Source organism: Sorex fumeus, unplaced genomic scaffold (genome assembly GCF_029834395.1).
Source record: "Sorex fumeus unplaced genomic scaffold, SorFum_2.1 ptg000098l, whole genome shotgun sequence".
In the NCBI taxonomy this organism is placed as follows: Eukaryota; Metazoa; Chordata; class Mammalia; order Eulipotyphla; family Soricidae; genus Sorex; species Sorex fumeus.
Window position 1 is genome coordinate 88,613,886 of NW_026606155.1, and position 25,215 is coordinate 88,639,100.

At 44.5% G+C, this 25,215-nt stretch overlaps 1 protein-coding gene and 1 pseudogene across 1 annotated transcript in view; both read left to right on the forward strand.

Moving 5' to 3' along the window:
• Positions 1–9,752: 9,752 nt before the first annotated feature.
• LOC130041835 (60S ribosomal protein L23a-like) lies at positions 9,753–10,278 on the forward strand (annotated as a pseudogene).
• A 2,253-nt stretch (positions 10,279–12,531) lies between these two features.
• Positions 12,532–25,215, forward strand: part of TRIM69 (tripartite motif containing 69) — a 37,728-nt gene continuing 25,044 nt past the window's right edge. Inside the window, exon 1 of the mRNA XM_056133981.1 lies at positions 12,532–12,684. Coding sequence (XP_055989956.1) covers positions 12,532–12,684 — 153 coding nt within the window. The remainder of the gene's footprint in view (positions 12,685–25,215) is intronic.

The following is a 25,215-nucleotide window of genomic DNA, read 5'->3' on the forward strand; positions in this document are numbered from 1 at the left end:
GGAAAATCATTTGCTTGAACGGAAACTTGGTAGTTAGTTGGCTGGTTTTCCTGCCTGCCCCTGCCTAACTGGAAAGTGGGGCAGGGGCAAGTGGGAAAATTATGAGTACCACACGATAGTGGATATGGATGATTCCACACTGCAAAGCAAAAGTAACTGGAGAAAAACTGGTAGGAATTTAGCTGAATAGATTGAGAAGTAATTTATTTAGAACCTTCACTCTCCCTTGGAAACTTGGTAGTTAGTTGGCTGGTTTTCCTGCCTGCCCCTGCCTAACTGGAAAGTGGGGCAGGGGCAAGTGGGAAAATCATGAGTATCACACGATAGTGGATATGGATGATTCCACACTGCAAAGCAAAAGTAACTGGAGAAAAACTGGTAGGAATTTAGCTGAATAGATTGAGAAGTAATTTATTTAGAACGTTCACTCTCCCTTGGATGTACATTAGAATCATGTTTGGAACTTATTTAGAATATTAACTCGTTTGTCTTACCTCTAACATGCCAACCTTTCTGTGGGTTTGCATCTGCACACAGATCCCAGGGCTGTGTCCTTACTGAAGACTGAGGAAGGATCATTAGAAAGATGGTACAGAGATCAACATGCTTACCGTGCATGCTACTAATTAAGTTTAAATTCCTGCATCACATATGGTCCTCTAAGCACTACTAGAGGGTCACTCCTAAGCACAGAGCCAGGAATAGCCCCTGAGAACCCTGGATGTGGTCAACTGCCTGCCCCCCCAATCCCCATTATGGTATGCATATTTCAGTGCTCTAAAACTCCTCTGTGCTCTGCTTACTTGCCCCACTTGCTCCTTATTAAAACTTGGCAACCACAAATTGTTTTTACTGTTTCTATAATTTTGCCCTGTCATTCACAAAGTTCAGATCATAGAGTATGTCATCTTTTCAGATTGTCTTCTTTCACGTAGTGGATTAAAGTTTCCTCCAGGTCTTTTTATGACTTGACAGCTCATTTTGTGGCATATTGAATAATATGCCATTATCTGGACTGCTACAGTCAATTTTTCCTTTCACTTATTTTTATTTATTTGGACTACATCTGGCACTGGACTAACTCTTGGCTCTAACTCTGGAATTACTTCTGGCAGTGCTCGGGGGACAATATAGAATGCCAGGGATCAAATCTGGGTTAGCTGCATACAAGACCAAGTTCTACCAGTGCACTATCACTCTGGTCCCTCCATTCACTTATTGAGGTTGGTTACAAATTTTGATCATTATAAAGTTGATGTTGCTGAACTCCATCATCAACATGTTTGAACGCCCCATCCTAAACGGGCAGTGTATTGACAGCACGCCTCAGGATGTCCGCCTCATGAGGTACTGAAGCCATGTCCATAAAGTTGATATAGCCATTGAGTGCAGGTTTCTATGTGTACATAAGTTTTTACAGTATTGTTTTAAAAAAATCTCTAGCTACTAATACTGTATTGGTATTGGTTAAAGTGACTTAAATCAAAAAAGGACTTTCTATTCCATGTGCTTTAACTGAATTATTTTGTGAAAAATTATTCTGTGATAAATAGTCCAAAGTGTATGCCTTTGGAACATGCCCAAAACCCCCATTTCAGAAGAAGAGATCAACCCAAGAGGATTAATGTTAGAGCTTAATTAAGCTTATTAAATATACCTGCAAATTAAATAAAATGTCTCAATATCATTTAAATATTTTATACTAACACAGTATATTGCTGAAACAAAAATGCAGTTTCTAAATATACATAATGTAAAAAATAAGAATACATAATGTAGGGGCTAAAGTGATAGCACAGCGGGTAGGGCATTTGCCTTGCACGCAGCTGACCCGGGCAATTCCCAGCATCCCATATGGTCCCCTGAGCACCGCCAGGAGTAATTCCTGAGTGCAGAGCCGGAGTAACCCCTGTGCATCGCCGGGTGTGACCCCAAAAAGAAAAAAAAGAAAGAACACATAATGTAAAAATACATAAACTATTAAGAAACTACAGAACTAATACTAAAATTTATAGTAACACATGCTTATAAAAAAAACCACTCAAATGGGTATTTAAGAGGATTTCATAAAGTTGACCAATATATTAAAAATTCAATTTGCTAAATGCCATTTTCCTGAGTATTGTTTGATATTTTTCTATAGCCCTGTTCATGTATACGGGTGAGAGACAGAAACAGAGTACGGAATGAAAGGTGATATAGGAACAGAAGCTAAGGTGGCAGGGGGGAAAAAACGAAAGCAGACTTCAATTTTTTTTTTTTTTATGTAGGAGTACTGCTATTTATTCAGTCACTGATTAGGCTGATTGAATTGTGCATGAACTCCACCTTACATTTTTCCCCCAGTTTTTATAATTTTATTTATTGAATCACTGTGAGAGCAGTTACAAAGCTTTCAGGTTTAAGTCTTGGTCATATAATGAAACACCCATACCTTCACCAGTGCCCATTTTCCACCACCAAAAACCCCAGTATACCCCCATCCCACACCCTCCCCCTACCTGTCGGACAGATGATTTCCAAATTACTCTCTCTATACTTTGATTACATTCAAAATTTCGACACCACAACCATCATTGTTATTTGGAATTTTACCCCAACACTCAGTTCTGCCACAAAGGCAACAGTAGACAATTTGTTTTCTGTTGCTGGTTATGAATAACATATGATGTTGCATGGCTGCAGCAGTGGCCACGCGATTTTGAAATTCCAAAATTTTAACAATTAAATCCAGAGGGATTTCTTGCCAAAACCTGCTGGGTTCCAATATTTGTTCCTGAGTCTCTGGGATCATGGCCATTAAGCAGCTTGATCCGGAGCCAGAGAGGCCGTTTGTGGGCGGCGACTCGCGGTCTCCTTGGGGTGGGGAGCAAAGGGCTGGCTCCACCCCCATCCCATGAGGCCCCGCGTGTCTCATCACCGCAGGCCCAAACCTGACTGTCCAATGACCTCTGGCGAATGGCGGCAGAGACATTATATGACCAGGGGAAATAGGCAGAAGGACAATACCCTTTCCCCCCTGGGGTGGCCTGACAACAGTAACCTACTGTGTGGTCCAGATGCATTTCTGCCAAAAGCCGCTGGGTTTCAAGATTTGTTTCTGAGTCTCTGGGATCATGGCAGTTAAGCAGCTTGATGAGGAGCCTGAGAGGCCATTTGTGGGCGGCGACTTGGGGTCTCGTTGGGACAGGGAGGAAAGGGCCAGCTCCACCTTTATCTCGTGAGGCCCCATGTGTCCCGTCACTGAGGGCCCAAACCTGACTGGCCTCTGGAGGATGGTGGCCACTGGGCCGCCAGGGAAACAGGCCAAGGCACGAAACCTATTCCCACCTGGAGTGGCCCAGCACCGGTAACCTACTGCAGGGACCAGACACATTTCTGCCAAAAACCATTGGGTTTCAAGATTTGTTTCTGAGTCTCTGGGATCGTGGCTGTTAAGTAGCTTGATCAGGAGCCAGAGAGGCCGTTTGTGGGTGGCGACTCAGGGTCTCATTGGGACGGGGAGGAAAGGGCTGGTTCCACCCCCATCCCGTGAGGCCCCATGTGTCTCGTCACTCCAGGCCCAAACCTGACTGTCCAATGGCCTCTGGAAGATGGCGGCCACTGAGCCGCCTAAGGGGAGCAGGTGGAGGGACAACATCCTTTCCCTCCTGGGGTGGCCCGGCAACAGTAACCTACTGTAGGGTCCTATCGCACTTCTGCCAAAAGCCGCTGGGTTTCGAGATTTGTTTCTCAGTCTCTGGGATCATGGCTGTTAAGTAGCTTGATCAGGAGCCAGAGAGGCCTTTTGTGGGCAGTGACTCAGGGTCTTGGGACGAGAAGGAAAGGGCTGGCTCCATCCCCATCCCGTTAGGCCCCATGTGTCTCGTCACTCTGGGCCCAAACCTGACTGTCCAATGGCCTCTGGAAGATGGCGGCCACCTAGGGGGAGCAGATGGAGGGATATCACCCTTTCCTCCATGGGGTGGCCCGGCGACAGGAACCTACTGCGCGGTCCAGACGCATTTCTGTCAAAAGCCGCTGGGTTTCAAGATTTGTTTCTGAGTATCTGGGATCATAGCCATTAAGTAGCTTGATCAGGAGCCAGAGAGGCCGTGCGTGGGTGGCGACTAAGGGTCTCGTTGGAACAGGGAGGAAAGGGCCGGCTCCACCCCCATCTCGTGAGGCCCTGCGTGTCTCACTGCGGGCCCAAACCTGACTGTCCAGTGGCCTTTGGAGGATGATGGCCACCGTGCCGCCAGGGGGAACAGGCCAAGGCACGAAATCCATTCCCACCTGGGGTGGCCCAGCACCTGTAGCCTACTGCTGGGACGACGCATTTCTACCAAAAGCTGTTGGGTTTCGAGATTTGTTTCTGAGTCTCTGGGATCATTGCCATTAAGCAGTTCAATCAGGAACCAGAGAGTCCTTGCCTCCAATTATATAGCTGTGTGGCTCCCACATACCTAACTTTTGGCCATTTACTTTCTTGATAAATTTTGCCCCAAGTTTTTTGGGTCTGGTCAAAGGCACAACAGCAATTTTGGGGTATCTGGAAGTCTATAGGCACCATCAGGCTGCTCTGATGTACTTGCCTCACAGGTACAGATTGACCTGCTGGCGGCACCATACCCCCCAGACTTCTAATTTTTAAAAAAATGGCAGGGGTGGAGGAACCCAGGCAATTCTCAGGGGACCCAGGACCACTCTCAGGGATACCTGGGCAATGATACTGGTTGGACACTGCTGCTCAGACACAGCAATGCCTGGGATTAAACTTGAGGTCATATTCAAGGCATGTACCCATGACTCCTGAGCTATCTCTCTGTCCCTAAGACAGACTTTTCTATATAGTAAGAATTTCCACAGTTCTTTATCATCGCACTGTATGTACATTATTTTGGGATTTTCTGTTTTGTTTTGTTTGGGGCCACATCTGTAGTGTTCAGGAACTACACACAGTTCAGTGCTGAAGATTGCTCCCAGGAGTGCTTGGGAGACCATGTGGTGACAGGGATCAAATCTGGGCTTCCTGCATGCAAAGTATGATCCATTGAGCCATCTGCACAGCACTGAACATGATTTTTTATTTTTTTTCCACTAAAAAAACATTTTATTTTATTTTTTTCCAGACTTACACATTTTTGTGCTTGGGTTTCAATTATACAATGATCAAACACCCATCCCTCCACCAGTGCGTATTTCTCACCACCACGGATCCCAGTATCCCTCCCACCCCCCAGCCCCCATCCCACCCTGCCTCTGTGGCGGGGAATTTCCCTCTCTCTCCTTTTGAGTGCTGTGGTTTGCAAAAGAGGCATTGAGTGGCAATCAAGAACATGATTTTTTAAAAAGAAAATTTATATAGGCAATAGGGAAATCTTGTTAATTCCAACCCCCAGAGATGTTCACTAATACTTTTCATTTTGGTGTGGTTATTCAGATTTGTGCTTTTTTGGTTTTTGTTTTTATTAGACTTACTCCCGGATCTGCACTCAGGCATCACTCCTGGCAGTGCTCAGGAGATCATGTGGAGTGCTGGGGATTGAACCCAGGTCAGCCGCATGCATGGCAAGTGGCCTGCCTACTGCCCCTCACTTCAGCCCTTCAGATTTGTACTTTTTTCTCTGCCTTTTAAAAATGGAATTATGGGTGAGAAAAATAGCTCAGCAGGTTGAACATATGCCTTACATGCAGGAAATACATGGTCCAGCCCCAGCACTGTATTGAGATAGAGGACAGGGTTAACAAAGGGTTAATCAGAGAGAAGGGGCCCTGAGAAAGAATGTAACAAGGCCACAAGGTTTACAGCACAGATATTTGCCATCCTGTCTGCCTCGGAAGCAGTCATAAAGGTAACTAGCATCTACCTAACAAGCAGATTGACCCAGGAAATAGCCACAAGTAAGCTTAAAGAGAAAATTTAAAATTTTCTCATTAATTAGAAAAGCATGAACAGCGGAGAGCAACCACCGCTCAGGGGAACCCCATCCCAAAGACCCCTCCTGCTACTATAGGGGGCCTTCCTGCTATCCTGCTCTTTTTGGCTTCAAAAAATGCTTTACTTTGAGCTCAGTAAGGAGTTTCCGTAGTGTAGTGGTTATCACGTTCGCCTCACACTTTGAGCTCAGTGATTCAGATCTGTCTCATCTTTGGTGACAGTGACAGGAATCTGTCTGCTGTGTCTGCTATGGTCCTCCCAGCCTGAGTAGCCCTGAGCATTATTGGGTGGGGCTCCAAAACAAACTCCTCACAAAATATTTATTTTAAAACATTTAACAACAAATTTATATTTGAATTTTTCACTATCCCTAAAGAGAACATCACAGAGGTTTGGCAAATGTGGTCTTTTCTAGTTTTTGTTCAACAATGACTCTCCAACAATCTTTTGACTGTTGCTTTTTATAAATCTTTCTTAATCCATAAACTCTTGAGGTAAAACTCAAAGTCTTTGATCAATAAAATAAATACTTTTTCCTAATCAAGGTTTTCGAAGCAAAATTTAGCCTTAACTCTCCCTGTACTTTACCCTCTTAGAAAAAGAAAATGAAGACTAACATTTGCATCCTAGATCTCTTAAAAGAAAAAGGTCTGTGAGCACCTTGATTGGGAATATGTTAGAAATAATCTGACACTTTGAGCTACAAATAGCGATGGGGGCAGGGCAGGAAAAGCCCATTAAATATAATTAAAGTAACAGTTTGATTATGCTTCAAGCATTTACTATCCATGAAATTTCATATTTCACCACTCTTTAGTTATTGATCTTCTTTAGTCCTCCATGACATAGAGGATTAATAAGTCTACAAAACTGATGAGACATCTTTGGAGAACATAAGCACAGCTGAAAACAGGTTTTAGTGCGGGCTTCCGCTCCCCATGAACCACTTCCTCTTTTTGTTCTTATAGAAAACATGCTCTTGCTTCATACAGTACCATGATGCCTTGCTTCACATAATAACACAGTGTCATTTGAAATGGTTTTCTAGGTACCCTTAGCTGCTGTAAGTGAAAATGCCCCTTTTCATCTCTTGAATGCCAATGTCTTAGGTCAACTTCGTGCAGAAGCAGGCCTTGAGGCCAAGATTTACCTGTGATTTTTGAGTAAAGAGAATCCAGGATAAACAAGTAAGAGAGTGGGGGTAAAGGTGAGGAAATGGGAATGCAAGTGTGGGTGTGTTTTTAGAAGCCCCACATGACTTGTAGCTCCAAAATAAAGAACACACCTGCCCTGATGCCAAGGAGATGGACTTTGGCATTCAATATTAGCTGATAGGGTCCCTGGGGAGAATCTTTCTGCTGCAAATATCCTAGTTAATATCCTTTGCTGGGCCCTCACCCATAATCCTAAACTTGCAACAAATGTATAATATCCAAGAGACTGTATCAAAGTGTGAGTCATTGAAATTGACCTGAGTTTGAATCCTAACTCTACAAAAGAAACTGAAAAGTATTTGACTTTGTCACCATTACCATAAAATGGAATAATTATTCCAGTAGCATAAAGTTTATTAATTCAATAAATATGGAATATCTACTTCATGCCAAGTACTGTTAAGGGTTGTTCAAAGGGTATGATTAAAAAAAAAAAAACCCTGGGGCTGGAGCAATAGCACAGCGGGTAGGGCGTTTGCCTTGCACGCGTCCGACCTGGGTTCGATTCCCAGCATCCCATATGGTCCCCCAAGCACCGCCAGGAGTAATTCCTGAGTGCAGAGCCAGGAGTAACCCCTGAGCGTTGCTGGGTATGATCCAAAAAGCAAAAAAAAAAAAAAAACCCTAAAACGAAAGCTTCCTGAAATTGCTTTTGCTTTTAATTTTCACAGCTTACTTAAATAATCCAAAAATCACATCGGGGGTATGGTACCTCCAGCAGGTCAACCTGTACCTGCGAGGCAAGTGCATCAGCAGCCTGATAGTGCATTCAGGCTTCCTGATACCCTAGAATTGCCCCTGTGCCTATGGCCAGACCCCAACAACTTGGGACCAAGTTTACCAAGAAATTAAAGGGCCAAAAGTATGTGGGAGCCACCCACATCCACAAAACACCTCTGACTCAGCTATACAAACTCATTTATTGGCCTTATTTCAGAGACCATGGATAAATCTTGAAAGACATCAAAAGCCACAGTTAATATCAGACTGGCACATGGCTGAACAGACTGGGGTAAATCAGAAGGGGGCGGGTTGGCCTGGTGGGACGCCCAAGCAGAGCCCTCAGCAGCCACTTGCTTCCACAATCCAAAATCACTGCCATATCCCCGGCCAGACTGCACTGTCTCAGGACGGAGCTCACCAAGATATGATCTTCTGAAAATTCTGGTATGCGGATTTTGTGACTGATATCTCCAGGCTTTCTCAGAGTTGGGGTGGTCTACCTCCCCCCACTTCCCAAAACACATGGAAGCACTGGCAGTCACCCACATGAACCAACTCCAGCACCACCCTATAAGCTCTACTGCCAGCCTTGCTTCAGAGACCTCTAAATAAATCTAGAAAGAAATCAAAAGCCACAGAAAAGCTCAGACCCTTGTATTGCCGAACAGAGTGGGGTAAATTGGAGGGGGGCGGGTTGACCCGTGCCTGTCCAAGCAGAGCCCCCAGCAACAACTTGCTTTCAACAATCCAAATTCGCTGCCATACCCCCAGCCTGACTCCACGGTCTCAGGATGGACCTCACCAAGATATAATCTGCTGAAAATTTTGTAATGTGGATCTTACACACTAATGTCCCTGACCCAGAGAAACAGCAGCAAGTCCCGGAAGACAGCACAGTGCCAGAGATCTCTCCGGGCCCCATACTAAGCTAATTTCACTGAGACATCCCAGATGGAGCAGGTGTGCTCTTTCCACCTACTCCAGATGGAATCTCGGTGACCAAGAGTTTACACAAGCGAGGTCCAGGTACGCAGGTTCCAGGACTGAATCTCCAGTCCGCATGGTGGCAGAAAACCTGAGCTGTCCCTCCCCAGCCCCGCCCACCCTGCAGATTGGCTGTCACGCCCACAACTTGCCTCTGGGCGCCATCTTAGCACACCAGCAACCCTGACCCAGAGACACAGCAGCAAGTCCCGGAAGACACCACAGCACTGGAGATCTCTCTGGGCCCCATACAGGGCAAATTCCACTGGGGCACCCCAGATGGAGCAGGTGCAGTCTCCCTCCCTACTCCAGATGGAATCCCAGCGACCAAGAGCTTCCACAAGGAAGACTCTACTCCTGGTATGTGGGTTCCAGGACTAAATCTCCAGGCTGCATGGCAGCAGAGGACCTGGGCTGCCCCACCCTGGTCTGGCTATCACTCCCACAATTTGCCTCTGGGTGCCATCTTAATGCACAAACAGCCCTGGCCCAGAGACTTCCAATTGAATCCCAAAATAAATTAGTGCCACACAGAGATGTCTCTGGAACCCAACCATTTACAATCTAGAAATTCACATTTACAATTATGGCCACGTGAGATCTCATGATATTCACAATGAGCTATGGAAAATATATTATCTAGCATCTGTCTCTGGCAGTTAGGCTTGAATGGTGGTGGAAAATTTCGAGTAAAATATAATGCCCAAAATTAGAGAAAATTGGGGAAACTGTCTGCCATAGAGGCAGGGTGAGGACTGGGATGTGGGTGGTAGAAAATGTGCACTGGTGGAGGGATAGGTATTTTCATCATTGTATGGCTGAATCTCAAAATTTCAAACATGAAAGCTTTGAAACCCTATCTCTCAGTGATACAATTTTTTAAAAAAGTCATGTGGACCCTTTTTACGAAGATGGCGCTGAAGGCCAAGAAGGATGCCCCTGCCCCTCCCAAAGTTGAAGCCAAAGCCAAAGCTTTGGAGGCCAAGAAAGCAGTGCTGAAAGGCGTCCCACAGCCAGAAAAAGAAAAAGATTCGCATATCACCCACCTTTAGAAGACCCAAAACACTGCGGCTGAGAAGGCAACCCAAATACCCTCGGAAGAGCGCCCCCAGGAGAAACAAGCTTGACCATTATGCCATTATCAAGTTTCCTCTGACTACTGAGTCAGCCATGAAGAAAATAGAAGATAACAACACACTTGTGTTCATTGTGGATGTCAAGGCCAACAAGCACCAGATTAAACAGGCTGTGAAGAAGCTCTATGACATTGATGTAGCCAACGTCAACACCCTGATTAGGCCTGATGGAGAGAAAAAGGCATATGTTTGGCTGGCTCCTGATTATGACGCCTTGGATGTTGCCAACAAAATTGGGATCATCTAAACAGTCCAGCTGGCTAATCCTAAATACAATTTCTCTTCCACCATAAAAAAAAAAGTCATGTGGAGTTCATGCCCAATTCAATCAGCTTAATCAATGGCTAAACAAATAGTAGTACTCCTACATTATTAAAAAATTAAAAATAAAAATAAAATAAAAATCACAGCAAAGGATACAATACAATAGAAAACACCCCACTGAAAGCTGGGAGACACACACACGGGGTGGGGTGGGGGAGAGAGAGAGAGAGAATTCCTTTTCCAAAAGAGCTTCAGATAAAAGATGATCCTCACTCTGGACAGTTCCACCAACTTCAACATGCAGCTTTCTCCTAGCAGTATCAAGATTTCTGGGAATATCTTGTTTAAAGAATACACAAAGCCCAACTTCATGTTCAGAAGCTTCTAGTCCTGTTCCTGCACATCTCATCCTCTTTTAAATCTTAGTCTTTCCCAGTCTCAATTTCCTTAACTGTAAAGTGAAGGTTTCTTGGCCAATCACTAGCAATGGCACAATAAGCAAGACACTTATGTATTGGAGTTTCATCTGCTAGAGTTCTAGGACATAGAGATGGTACTCAAGTTTAGGCTTTGTAGTCTGCAGTGGTACAGTTCCCCAATACTCCAGCAAAAATAAACAGCTTCAATTCAATCACCCAATACCTCCATTCCCTCCGTCCCTAATTTTTCTCCCAACACCTTTTTAGGACAACTGCCTCATGCTGACCTTTTGATTAATTTGCTTATGAAAGTCAAAATATTTAGTACCTGAATGGTCTAGAGTAGCTGCATTGGAGGATATAGAAAAAAAAAGGTGGGGGAGCTGGAGCAATAATACAGTGGGTAGGGTGTTTGCCTTGCACGCGGCCGACCCAGGTTCAATTCCCAGCATCCTATATGGTCCCCCAAGCACCACCACGAGTAATTCCTGAGTGCAAAGCCAGGAGTAACCCCTATGCATTGTCGAATGTGACCCCAAAAAGCAAAAAAAAAAAAAAATTAGGTACTTGCAACTGGCCAGGACCTCTGTGAACCTCTTGGCACTAGAGATACCAAGTTGCACTATGATGGCTCAGATGCAGATATCCTACTTCTGGCTGTGGTGATTTTCCAAAATGGTGATAATCTGTAGGTTAATACCCCAAATCACTCACCCCCATACATATTCCTGGGAAATATGGGCATATGGGCCTGGTACAGTCGATGGTCAGTAAGTAGCCAAGGAATAAATCACAACTGAAAAACATTTTTATATGGAATTGTTAAACTTAGATTATTCACAATTTTTCAGAGATAGAGATTTATTTTTCTTTATGGGTCACACCCAATGATGCTCAGGGGAAGTCTGCACTCCGGAATTACTCCTGGCAGGGCTGGGGGGACCATATGGGTTGCTGGGGTGGAACCCAGGTAGGCCTGTACAAGGCAAATGCCCTGTTCACTGTACTATAGCTTTGGTCCCACCAGAAACAGAGATTCTGTGTGAGCATAAGTTCTGGGTATTCAGTCCTGAATATGTATAATAACCCCATTACTGGGACAAATTTTTAAAAGTAGCACCTAGTAATTTACAAAAATTTCCCCTAGAGAGGTTTATTACTTCCACTGAGAAAAATGGCCCAAGTAATTTACAAAATTTCCCCCAGTGGGCAAGAGAGATAATATAGAGGTAGGAGTCCTTGCTTTGCCTCCATTCCAGAAACTTGCCTTCCAAGAGACCCACCTGGCTCCCAGGCACCCTGTATGTCTCCCAGCCCTGGCAGGATTAATCCCTGCTGGTACAACCTGGAGTAAACCCTGAGCACTGAGGGTGTGGTGTGGCTACACACACACACACACACACACACACACACACACACCCTCCCCACCCCTCACCCCATCTTTTCTCGGAAATCAGGAGACCTTTGGGAAATCAGGAGACCTTTGGGACTAATGACGGGGAAGTCCCCTTTCCAACCTGGAAGGGCGCTCTTTACCCAGAGACCTTTGACGAAACACGCTGGGCCGCGGTTTTGATTGCTTCGTTGACAAGCTAAGAGATAAGGCATCATGTTAAAATGAGAGGGGGAGGTGGCGGGAACCCAGCGTCCCGGGCCATCTGGTCTCTGGTCAGTGACTCATCGCGCTGCGTCCTTGACTGTTGCCTTTCCTGGGTGGGTCCTCTGAGCAGCGGCTCCCGCCCCACTCCCGCCTCGATGTCTGCCTCTCTGTCCGTCGGCTCTCCCGGACCCTGTGGCGCCTCCTCTGTCCTTCTGACCCTGCGTGGACGACGCCCGGGTTCAGCTCGTTCAGGCTCCAGTGGACCAACGCGATGCCGGGAAGGGCTGTGCGGGACTGGACGGAAAATCGTGGTCCTGGTCCAGCAGCCTGGGACGGTGGGCGTAGCCGGAAGCGCGGGGCTGCTTTCCTGGCCTCGCAGTCCCGGGCCGCAGGATTCTCCTTCACTGGGCACACTGCCAGGGAGGTGGGATCCGCTGGTCTCCAAAGGCGAATGTAGCAACGGCAGAAGCAGCAGAAAGGCGGGTAAAGGCGGCATCCCAGAGAGGCAGAGCTGGGGAGGCAGCGCTGAACTCTGCGCCCGCAGCGCGGCTCCTCCCACTTCGCCTCCCGCGCCCCGCGGCCCTAACCGGGGAGGAGCCGCGCTGCTGGGAGACTGAGAGTTTTATAAACAAGAGCCACCACTGTTTGAACTTTTACTTGAAAGATAAATTAACTTCATTTTTTTTTTTTGCTTTTTTGGGTCACACCTGGCGGTGCACAGGGGTTACTCCTGGCTCTGCACTCAGGAGTTACTCCTGGCAGTGCTCAGGGAACCATATGGGATGCTGAGAATCGAACCCAGGTCGGCCGCGTGCAGGGTAAACGCCCTACCTGCTGTGCTATCTCTCCAGCCCCTTAACTTCATTCTTAAGCAAAAATTACACATGGTTTTGTTTAGAGTGATACAACTTTGGGTGCTGCACCCGGCTATACTCAGGGCTTATTCCTGGCTCTGTACTCAGGGCATACTCCTGGTGATGTTAAGGAGACCATATGCAGTGCTGGGGAGTGAACCCATGTTGTCCAGTTGACAAAGTCTTGAGAAGTGTTTTAATCCCTGTAGTATTTCTTCAGCCTCTGAAACCATATTTTAATCACTGAATCAGGCAGAATACTGAGTTTCTCTACCTTTCCTGATTCTATCAGGATGGAAGCAAGTTAGTCCTTTTCAACCACTTGCTCAACCAGCAGGACAAAATGAGTTACACAAGCACACCAGTGTCCTACTGGGGCTCGTAATTGCTTTTGAGGCTACATTTGTTAAATTGCCTAAGCACACTGGAATCTACTCGTGTGGATCTATGCTTATTTATGTGTCAGGCCAGAAAATGGCTGCCTTCTGGCTTGAGGGGTGATTGGAAAAATTGGAAATAATGCTGGTGGGAAGGTGCAATGGTGATGGGATTGGTATTATAATATTGAATATAATATATTATGAACAACTTTATAAAAAATTAAAATTAAAAAAAAGGCTACCTTCTCTCTGGCTTTACAGGTGTGTCTGCTTCTTACCATACCAGTCAGTGAATCCAGAGGTTCTCAACTTTTCCTTCTTATTTGAATCATCTGGAAAACTTTACAAATTTCTAATGTCCTTTTAATATTCTTAATAAAATGCTTGAGAACTAGACCACAACCATGACAATTATATCAGAATTATCTCTGAGGGTATGACCCAGGTTCTACAATTTGGAGGGAAGACTTCATAAGCCGTACTCTGTACTTTGGGTGGGGGGCCATCCTCAGTGATATTCAGTGAACTTAGTTTGCTATGGATGTAGTGCTGTTCAGACCCTGCAGTTCCAGTCCACACTGCCACTCTGGCAAAGGTTGGGGGACTCGAGGGACATACATGGTTATACTTGGGAGTCTCTATACCCAGTTACAGTTTGTGAGGCCATGTGGTGCTGGGGGTTGAATCTGGGTCAAATATAAGAAAAATGTGCACCTAACCACTGTACTGGTGTCCTAACCACTCTATTACCTCCCAGGCTTCCATATTTTTAAAAATGTTCAGATGATTCCAATGTACAATCATCTTTGAGAACTACTGAGTTAACCAAGTTAGCATGTTCCTCTGTGGACAAAGTCCTTAAAAAAAACTTTTTTTTTTAATGTAGGAGTACTGCTATTTATTCAGCCACTGATTAGCTGATTGAATTGGGCATGAACTCCACCTTACTTTTTTTTTTCTTTTTCTATAATTTTATTTATTGAATCACCGTGAGAGCAGTTACAAAACTTTCGGGTCTAAGTCTCGGTCATACAATGAAACACCTATACCTTCACCAGTGCCCATTCTCCACCCCCAACAACCCCAGTATACCCCCATCCCACACCCTCCCCCTACCTGTGGGGCAGATTATTTCCACATTACTCTCTCTCTACTTTGATCACATTCAATATTTTGACACCAGACCCACAATTATTATTTGGGATTTTACCCCAACACTCAGATCTGCTGAAAAGGCAACAGTAGACAATGTGTTTTCTATTGCTGGTTATGAATAATATGATGTCGCATGGCTGCAGTAGTGGCTGTGCGATTTTGAAATTCCAAAATTTTAACAATTAAATCTGGAGGGATTTCTTCCAAAAGCCAATGGGTTTCGAGATTTGTTCTGAGTCTCTGGGATCATGGCCATTGAGCAGCTTGATCAGGAACCAGAAAGGCCATTAGTGGATGACGACTTGGGGTCTTGCTGGGGTGGGGAGGAAAGGGCCGGCTCCACCCCAACCCGTGAGGCCCCACGTGTCTTGTCACTGTAGGCCCAAACCTGACTATCCAATGACCTCTGGAGGATGGCAGCCACGGAGCCGCCTAGGGGGAACAGGCGGAGGGAGAGCACCCTTTTCTCCCTGGGGTGGCCTGGCGACAGTAACCTACTGCAGGTCCGGACACATTTCTGCCAAAAGCCACTGGGTTCTGAGCTTTGTTTCTGAGTCTCTGGGATCATGGCCGTTAAGCAGCTTGATCAGGAGTCAGAGAGGCCGTTCGTGGGCAGCAACTCAGGGACTCATTGGAGTGGGGAGGAAAGGGCCAGCTCCACCCCCATCCCATGAGGCCCCGCGTGTCTCATCACTGCGGGCCCAAACCTGATTGTCCAGTGGCCTCTGGAGGATGGCTGCCACCGAGCCGCCAGGAGGGAGCAGGGGGAGGAACAGCACCCCTTCCCCCCTGGGGTGGCCCGTTGACTATAACCTACTGCGGGGTTTGGATGCATTTCTGCCAAAAACCACTGGGTTTCTAGATTTGTTTCTGAGTCTCTGGGATCATGGAAATACCAACTAGGGGTGTTTCTTAACTTATTCTTAAGTATTATGGCGCTTTGGCCATGGGCATATGTAGAAAGAAATGAGGGCCAGGATGGTTGTTGATTAGCTGCCCTTTATTCCATTCTCCCCACGCACCTGCTCCAGCCTCACTGAGCCCCTCATTCTAGTCTCACTCTGTCCCTCATTCCTGTCTCCTCCTGTCTCTTCCACTTATCTCTCTGTGCTCCTTCTCATAGCCGCATCTCTTGTCTCCCCACACTCCTGCTCCTGCATTCTTCCCCTACATTATTGTCCCTCTGTTCCCCTTGCTAGTCTCTCCAAGCTCCATCTTGCTGTCCTGGTCTCTCTTTAGTCTCTCTCCAACTCCCCAGCATTGGGGGTGGACACCACACCCTGTCAGGTAGCACAACCAACATATCAAAAGCCCTTCCCGATTGCTCATCAGGCTCAAGGGTGGAAATACCAACTAGAGGTGTTTCTTAACTTATTCTTAAGTATTATGGCGCTTTGGCCTGGCCCATTTTGATGCCAAGGTAGCTCACAGCTTGCCCTGGATCCATCCAGTCCATTGTCGGGACCCTGCTTTTGGAGTGCTAGGAAGTAAGGGCAACTGAGGCTTAGTTCGAGATATCCAGGAGTGAATATCGTTCAGAGTCAATTAACTCGAAGTTACAAAAGCATAGCATTAGCTATCTTTCTGTATCCATGCAAAACGGACATTGCTCTGAATTAATTATGCAAAGGACCTAAGGAGACAAGAAAAGCAATATTTACAAATTAATAGAGCACAAAAAAAGAGGTTACAAATAAACAGGAATGCAGGCACTGTGATGGGAGTAACCCAATAGACCTAAGATCCCTGTGGCAAGGCAGAAAGGACAAACAAATGTTATCCTACACTCCAGCTCCTCTCTGTGGACAAAGTGCTCACTACAATGCCATTCCATCTGCTTGCCAGCCTGACTGGGTGTGCCCCATACCTTGTAAATGTACACTAGCTTTTCCCCCTCCTTTTTTGTTTTTTATCTATGAGGCCTCACCTGGCAGTGCTTGGAGGCTACTTCCATCTCAGTTCTTGGCTGGGAATTAAATTGAACTCGGGTCTTTTGCATTCAAAGCATGTATTCCATCCCATTGAGCTATCTCTTTGTGACAACCCCCCCCCCCCCCATTTTTTCTTTTAAAGAAATTTATAAAGCACTTACAATTCAACCTGAGGTCTGGAACAGAATTTCTTAAACTTTTTTGACTCACGACTCTTTTTTGTTTAAAAAAATGCAACAGAGGTGAACACTGCCAGAAACACCTTGGATTCACTATACAGTTGATTTAGAATCAGGTTTTGGTCATAGGGCATTCATAAACCTTTTATTGTTGCCAATTTTTTTGCAACTCCCACATTCAGTTATGCAACCCTATATGAAGTCACCATTCACAGTTTAAGAATTAGAGATACTGGGGTCAAAGCTACAGTACAATGAGTAGGGTATTTGCCTTGCACGAGGACGACACAGGTTAAATCCCTGGCATTTCATATAATTCCCTGAGCACTATCAAGAGTAATTTCTGTGTGCAGAGCCATGAGTAATTCCTAAGCATCTCTGGGTATGACCCCCCCCCAAAAAAATTAGAAAATGTGATTTGATGGTGGGCAGTTGGGGCCATGCCCAGCATTGTTCAGGGGTTCTTCCTGGCTCTAAGCTCAGGAGGGACCCTTGGCCATTCTTATGGACTATAGTGGTGCCAGGGACTGGAACCAGGGATGATCACATGTAAGGAAAGAGCCTTAACTCCTATATTATCTCTCTGGCCCTGGAGAATCTGGTTTTTAAAGTTTTTATGATTTTTCCCTCAAAATGAAATGTGCAGTAAAGCTTGTTTCTTTACTTACAGTGGTTGTAGCAGTGTTGACCTCATGGAGGCTCAGTGCCAATGGAGCAGTGCCTACTCCTGCTACTCCAGAATACCCCTTACCTTGGAACTTAATTTCTTGGCATGGAACAGGATATACAAGATAAATGTGGTATATGCCCTGCTGTAGCTTCCTTTGTATGTCCTAAAATAAAAAGAACATGAAAATACAATTTTTTTAAATTTCTAAATATTACTACATTTCAATAGACCACCCATGTATCCCACTTTGGAGATTTTTGGTAACTTTAGGGCATATCATAGTGTCTTACAAATTTGGCTGAAACATCTGAGGTGGCTATTACATAAAAATTTTGAAGCTGGAGAGACAGTTCACTGGTCTGGATCATGTGATTTGCATTCAGAAGGCCCGTATTTCATCCCTGGTATGACATGGTCCCTGAAAAACTGCGAGGAGCAACCCTCAAGTTCTGAGCTATAAGTACACCCTGAAAACTGCCAAGTATAGCCCCCAAACAAGCAAAAGCAAAAAAATTGAAGTAAAGTTTACAGACATCAAAACACACTGCTATTAATATATAATTAGATGAATTTGGATAAATTCATATATTCATATGACCAACACTCCAATCAAAATATAGAATAATTCCACCATTCCAGAAAGTTCTCTTATATCCCCCATCTACTCAGTTCCCATTTTCTACTGGCAACCACTGTTATGATTACTATCACCAAGAGGTTTTGTCAGGGAGGGAAATCTGGAGCTAAAAAGCACTAGACAAGGAATAGTAATTTGTTTTTGTTTGGAGGCTACAACTGATGGTGCTCAGGGCTTACTCCTGGCTCAGTGCTCAGGGATCACTCCCTTAAAAACACATCCTGAACACACACATACATACATACACACACACAATTGCACACTCATCTTGAATAGGGGTCAGAGATAGTACAAAGGTGAAGGTACTTTCCTAGCATGAAGATGCAACTATTATACTGGTTCAAATCCCAGCATTGCATATGGTCCCCTGAGCACTGTAAGACACAGCCCTTGAGGACCAGGAGGCCATTGAACACAAGAGCCAGATGTGGCCAGGTATGACACCTGAATACCACTGGGTGTAGCTCACAAAGCGAAATAGAAATCCTGAATATTTTTTATTGCTGAAACATCAAAACAATATTTATTTAGCAAAGGTGATTGTACTAAACCTTGGAGTCTATTCATTCTCAAATCTTTTTTTTAAAAATAATTTATTTATTTATTGAATCACTGTGGGAAAAGTTACAAAGCTTTCAGGTTTAGGTCTCAGTCATGCATATATCAAACACCTTTCCCTTTACCAATACTTTACCAAAGTGATTCGCTTTCTACAGCTGGGTTCAAGAATTAAATGTTGGTTTTGGATTTCCGCTATTTTGCTAATTAACCCTGGAAGTATTTCTACTGAGAGTCAGATAATTAAGAGATTGGTTTCTGTGCTCTGGAGTCGTGGCCGTGCTGGAGAGCCGCTTGTGGGGGGCAACTGGCAGCCTCGGTAGGGCGTGAAGGACGGACTGGAACGCCCCCCTTCCCATGAGGTTTTAGTCGCCCCCGCACCCCCGGCTCACACCTGCTCTCCACAAGGCACCCATGTGGCCGCCATCTTCTTTCCAGAGAGGAGAGGGCGAATGGGGCAACACCCTTTCCCCTCCGGGCAGACATGATGGCCTGGATTAACGCATAGTCCGTTCACTTTTCTGCTCCAAGCTGCTGGGTTCTGCATTAAGTTCTTGTGCTTCTGGGGCCGTGGCCGTGCTGGAGAGCCGCTCGTGGGGGGCACCTGGTGACCTCGGTAGGGCACGAAGGACGGACCGGAATGCCCCCCTTCCCATGAGGTTTTTGTCGCCCCCACACCCCCGGCTCATACCTGCTGTCCACAAGGCTCCCATGCGGCCTCCATCTTTCTTTCCAGAGAGGAGAGAGCGAATGGGGCAACACCCTTTCCCCTTCGGGCAGACATGATGGCCTGGATTAACGCATAGTCTGTTCACTTTTCTGCTCCAAGCTGCTGGTTTCTGCATTAAGTCCATGTACTTCTGGGGCTGTGGCCGTGCTCCAAACTTAACTCTGATTTTCAGGGAGAAACGTTGGGTGATTTACTTCCCATTGATCACTTTGTATATACAGAGATGTATATGTATATGTATATGTATATGTATATGTATATGTATATGTAGATGTAGATATAGATGTATATGTATATGTATATGTATATGTGTATGTGTATGTATATGTATATGTATATGTATATGTATATGTATATGTATATACTTCCGGAATCAGAGGTTATTTGGGAGCCGGGAAGGTCCTGGTGGTTTGGAGGAAAAGTCCTAGTTCCCGCATACTCGAGCTATGCTTGTGGAGGCTTCTGGTCACCGGGGTTCCATCTGGGGGAGGTGGGATGCGGCACCTACCCCATCTGGGACTTCCCGGTGATCTCGGCTCTTTTTGGAACCTGGTTTCTTCTCCGGGAGCTGTGGAGCCAGCCCTCCATGTGGTCCTTCTTCTCTCTGTATGGCTATGTGCTGTAAAGATGGCGCTGGGGGGCGGGCCATGGGCGTGACTTCCAGAATCAGAGGTTATTTGGGAGCCAGGAAGGTCCCAGCAGTTTGGAGGAAAAGTCTTAGTTCCCGCATACTCGAGCTCCATATGGTCCTTCTCTCTGTACGTCATTCTCAAATCTTTAGCCCAGAAGCAAGGATACTGGCTGGCCCAGAAAACTGAAGCTTTGTTCCCAGTGGAACACTGTGATTAATCTAAGCTAAGACATGCTTTTCTGGGCATTATTTCTTCCACCTACAGGTCAATTCCTAAGATTTTCATATATGCCTAAAAGTTTATTTTCCAAAATCAATATAGAAGAGGTTCCATGTTTCACAAAATTCCTTGACATTTCAAGTTTTGATTTCTCTATGAAAAGCAAAGTAGAGGAAGCAGTGGACAGTTATATTAACACATTATACATAAAATTTTAACATGGAATCACCAGAGAGGGAAAAAGTGATAAACTGAAATTACTTTTCTCTTTCTGAGTCTCAATTTCATCATATACAAAATAAAAAATGATAATATCTATCTCATAGAATTGCTGTTTATTTGAGATTAAATGAGGAAATGTATATAAAGTTCTTAAGAGGAGCCAGAGAGACAGTACAGTGGGTAGGGCTGACCCAGTTTGATATCTGGCATCCCTTATTGTTCCCCCAGCACTGTCAGGAGTGATTCCTGTGTGAAGAACCAGTAGTAACCCCTGAGCAGCACTATGTATTGCCCAAACAAAAAACAAAACAAAAATAAAATACTTAACAGTATCTGATTCATAGTTTGGGCCTACTTCATGGTGCCCAAAGGCTACCAACAATGCTTGAGGACCACAGCATGCTGGGGATTGAACCAGGAATTCATGCAAGACAGGTACCTTAGCCCCTATACTATCTCTCTGACCCCCAAAATTATCAGGATGAAACTTATTTCCCTGTCTCCAAAAATAACCAGGATAAGACTTATTTTTTCCCCTTAAAGACATATTTTTCAGGTGATCATCAGCATTTCGTAGCTTTTATTTAACAAATAATTTGCTCCAATGTATATTATGTACTGTCAAGGTAAGCAAGTCATAACATTCAATACAATTTTCTCAGTTTACAGTTTACCAAACTTAGTGAATGGGCAGATAGGCAAATAATTAAAAAGAATATGTATAGGCATGTACAAAGATATAGGTACTTTGGAAATGAGTAAAGCAACTCAGGGTGGGACTCACCACCATACGCTTTAGAAGAAATTTGGAAACTTTTGAGATATTTTTTGATTCTAGCAACTAGAGATATTTGTGCTAGTGGCCTCTCATCTAGTGAGAGGAGGCAAGAGATACTGGTAAATATCATAAAACTGACAGGACAGCCTCCATTACAAAATGTCATGAGGCTTGAGGTTTAGAGGCTGGGATACAACCAGAAAAAATATTATTCTAGGTTACTGGAGAGATAGCACCATGGGTACAGCACTTGCTTTGCCTGAGGCTGACCTGGGTTCGATGCCCAAAACAATATACTGAGTTAGAGGAGCAATTACTCTAAGAAAACCCACCTGACTCCATGACAGCTCCTTACAGGTAACTCACAAGCACAGTCCAGGTATGTATCTCTGTGAGCTGAAAAAACAAGTGCTGAAGAAACAGAGACGAGGCTTTTCTCATCTTGTTTCCTTCCAGGAAGGGTTTTCAGATCTGTCTTACTTTCTCAAGATAGACTTGGGGCTGTTTCAATGGAATGTGAGTCTGGAATACCTATTAAAACTGGTGTCTCAACATTTCAATGGGATCATGAGCATGGGTGAAGTTTTTTTCTGATGTTGTAGGTTTACAGGCAAATGATATGTTTTACCTCTTTTATTAGCACCCTAGTCCAGAAATGGGCATATACAAACCTTAAGATAAGACTATCACCTAAAATCTAAATGAATCATCTTCCTTCTCCCCCTTCATCCCCCCACCCCCCAAAAGGATGGGCAGATAGACCACTCCAGACAAGGTTCTCTTCCTCTTCAGCTAATGATAATCAAAGCAACTGACAAACTGTCACAGAATCATCCAGATTTCACGAGGGCCTTTTCCCTTCTCCTTATTTCCTGAACTCTTCCTCCTTCTATCATGCTCAGGGGCTATTCTCAACAAAGGAACAGGTCCCAGACTCCTGGTCTGTAGCCTTCCTGCGTCCCTTCAACTCTGGTACAACTGACTGCCTCTGCCCCTGGTGGCCCCCTAATGGAGGTGAGATGCCTTTGCTTTTCTCTAAAGGGCTCACTTTTCTAGACGGTGTGAAAACTTGATCATAGAAGGGGGCATGATTTTTAGAACTGAAATAAATTTGGGAAATATTTAGCTTGTATAAGCTATTCTTTTTCAGAACGGGAAATCACTGAGAATAGAGATGATAAGTAGGAAAGTAGTGAAATACACCATAAATTTCTGAGAAAAATTAAACTAGACACTAGCAAGATTTTACTATTCTAAAGACTATTTAGATTGGAAAATTTATTACACCGATCTTGGTTGACTCATTATACTATCACAATCTATATTTTATATTTAAGTTAAACACTGGGGAAGGGGGACACACAGCAGTGTTCAGGGCTTACTCCTGACTCTGCACACAGGAATCACTCTTGATTGAGACCATATGCAAGGAAAGTGCCCTATTTTCTGTAAAAATTTAAATTTAAAATTTGAAGGGCTGGAGTGATAGCATAGCGGGTAGGGCTTTTGCCTTGCACGCGGCTGACCCGGGTTTGATTCCCAGTATCCCATATGGTCCCCTGAGCATGCCAGGAGTAATTCCTGAGTGCAGAGCCAGGAGTAATAACCCCTGTGCATTGCCAGGTGTGACACAACAAGAAAAAAAATTGAATTTAAAACTTAAAATGTTAAACTTGAGGGGCCAGAGCAATAGTACAGCGTGCAAGACATTTGTCTTGCATGTGGCCGACTAGGTTTGATCTCTGGCATCCCATATGGTCCCATGAGCACCGCCAGGAGTGATTCCTGAGTTCAGAACCAGGACTAATCCCTGAGCAATGGGGGGTGTGGCCCAAGTACAAAATGAAAAAAAATTAACTTGAGTTCCTCAGGACCAGAGAAATAGTACAGTAGTAAGACACCACAGGAGTGGTCAGGAGGAAGCCCTGAGCACCTCTAAGTGTAGCTCCAAACAAAGAAACAAAACAAACAAGTAAACTGAATTCCTTCAAGACCTCTTCAGGGCTAAAACAATGGTAGCTAAAATAAAGGTAATGCTATTCTTTTTTTTTTTTTTTTTTGGTGCCAGGGAATTAAATCCACACATGTGAGGTACGCAGGACACTGACATCCCCAGCCCTCAAGGTAGTTTTATGAACTTAGTATTTTTTTTATTGCTAGTAAAGGAAGGGCTGGAGCGATAGCACAGCGGGTAGGGCGTTCGCCTTACAAGCGGCCAACATGGCCGACCCGAGTTCGATTCCTCCGCCCCTCTCGGAGAGCCCGGCAAGCTACCGAGAGTATTGGATATGCCAGACACAGTAACAACAAAGTCTCCAATGGAGACATTACTGGGCCCGCTCGAGCAAATCGACGATCAACGGGAGGGCCTTTACCTTTACCTTTACCTAGTTAAAGGAAATTGTTTATTTACTGTAAGAAAATAGTAAAATTCAGGATCAGAAAGAGCTCTCAAACATAAATAAAGGAACTCAAAGGCTGAATGCAGACATTGCATGCAGACGGAAGCTGGTTTCAATCTCTGTTACCACATGGTTCCCTGAGTATTGTGAGTGTAAATCCCCAAGCCAGCAGTAGTCCCTGAATGTTATCTAACAACTGTTCCTTCCAAAATAAAATAAAATAGTGAAATTAACTAAAATTTAACAAGAAAATTTGATAGAGGAGCACTTATGTTTCAAGTTGCCATCATTTCTATCAATTTCCATTTGTTATTTTAAAATTTTTTTTAAATGTAGGAGTACTGCTATTTATTCAGCCACTGATTAGCTGATTGAATTGGGCATGAACTCTACCTTACTTTTTTTTCATAATTTTATTTGTTTATTTTTCTTCTTATATTTATTTACTGAATCACTGTGGGAAAAGTTACTAAGCTTTCAGGTTTAGGTCTCGGTCATACAATGATCAAACACCTCTCCCTTCACCAGTACTCATTTTTCACCACCAAGAACCCCAATATACCCCCCTCTCACCCCTCCCAATGCCTGTGAGGCAGATGATTTCCATTTAATTTTTCTCTACATTGATTACATTATTTCAACAAAAGATGCACCATTATTGTTTAGAATTTCCCCCCCAACAATCAGAATTGCTGAAAAGGCATTGTGAAATACTTTGTTTTCTATAGCTGGTTATGAGAATCATATAATCCCGCATGGCTGCAATAGCAGCCTTGTGATTTTGGATTTCTGCAAAAAGCCAGATAATTACAAGATTGGTTTCTGTACATTTGGTGTTATGGTTGTGCCAGAGAACCGTTCGTGGGGGGCAACTCGTGACCTCGGTAGGGTGTGAAGGACAAACCAGTACCGCCCCCCTTCCCATGAGACTGCAGTTGCCCCGTCACCGCTGGCTCATACCTGGCTTTCCTATAAGCTCTGAGGCGGTGGCCACCTTGCTGCTGGGGGGGGGTAAAAAGGCTAAATTAATTTTTTTTAATGTGAGGGTCACAAGCGGTCATTCCCAGTGAAGTTGAGGGGACCATGTGGTGTTAGGAATCAAACCTGGGCCTCTTACAAGCAAAGCATGTGTTCTAACCCTTTGATTTAGTATTCCCAGCCTATTTCCACTTCTTAGAAAGTTTAATTACATACATATTAATCATTAAGGTCAGGTTCTAATTTTCTCTATAATATGACATTTGGTTATTTATTTATTTGGGGGTTCTACAACCAGGTGTGGATGCTCAGGCCTTACTTCTGGCTCTGCGCTCAGGAATCACTCCTGGTGGTGCTCAGGAGACCTATGGAATGCTGGAGAACAAATCCAGGTTGGCCACGTGCAAAGCAAATGCCTTACCTGCTGTACTATCGCTCTGGCCCTGACCTCTAGATGTTTTCTAACCATTTCTGTCCTCACTTGTTGAAAGAAACAGAAGCATTATATTCCTAATTTCTACATAAAAAAGAAAATATTATTGCCATACTTCAGTGATACCTGTATCACTGAAGGTGATGTAAGTAAAAATAGATCTTTTTTCATAATAGTTTTTTAAAAGTTGTAGTAAG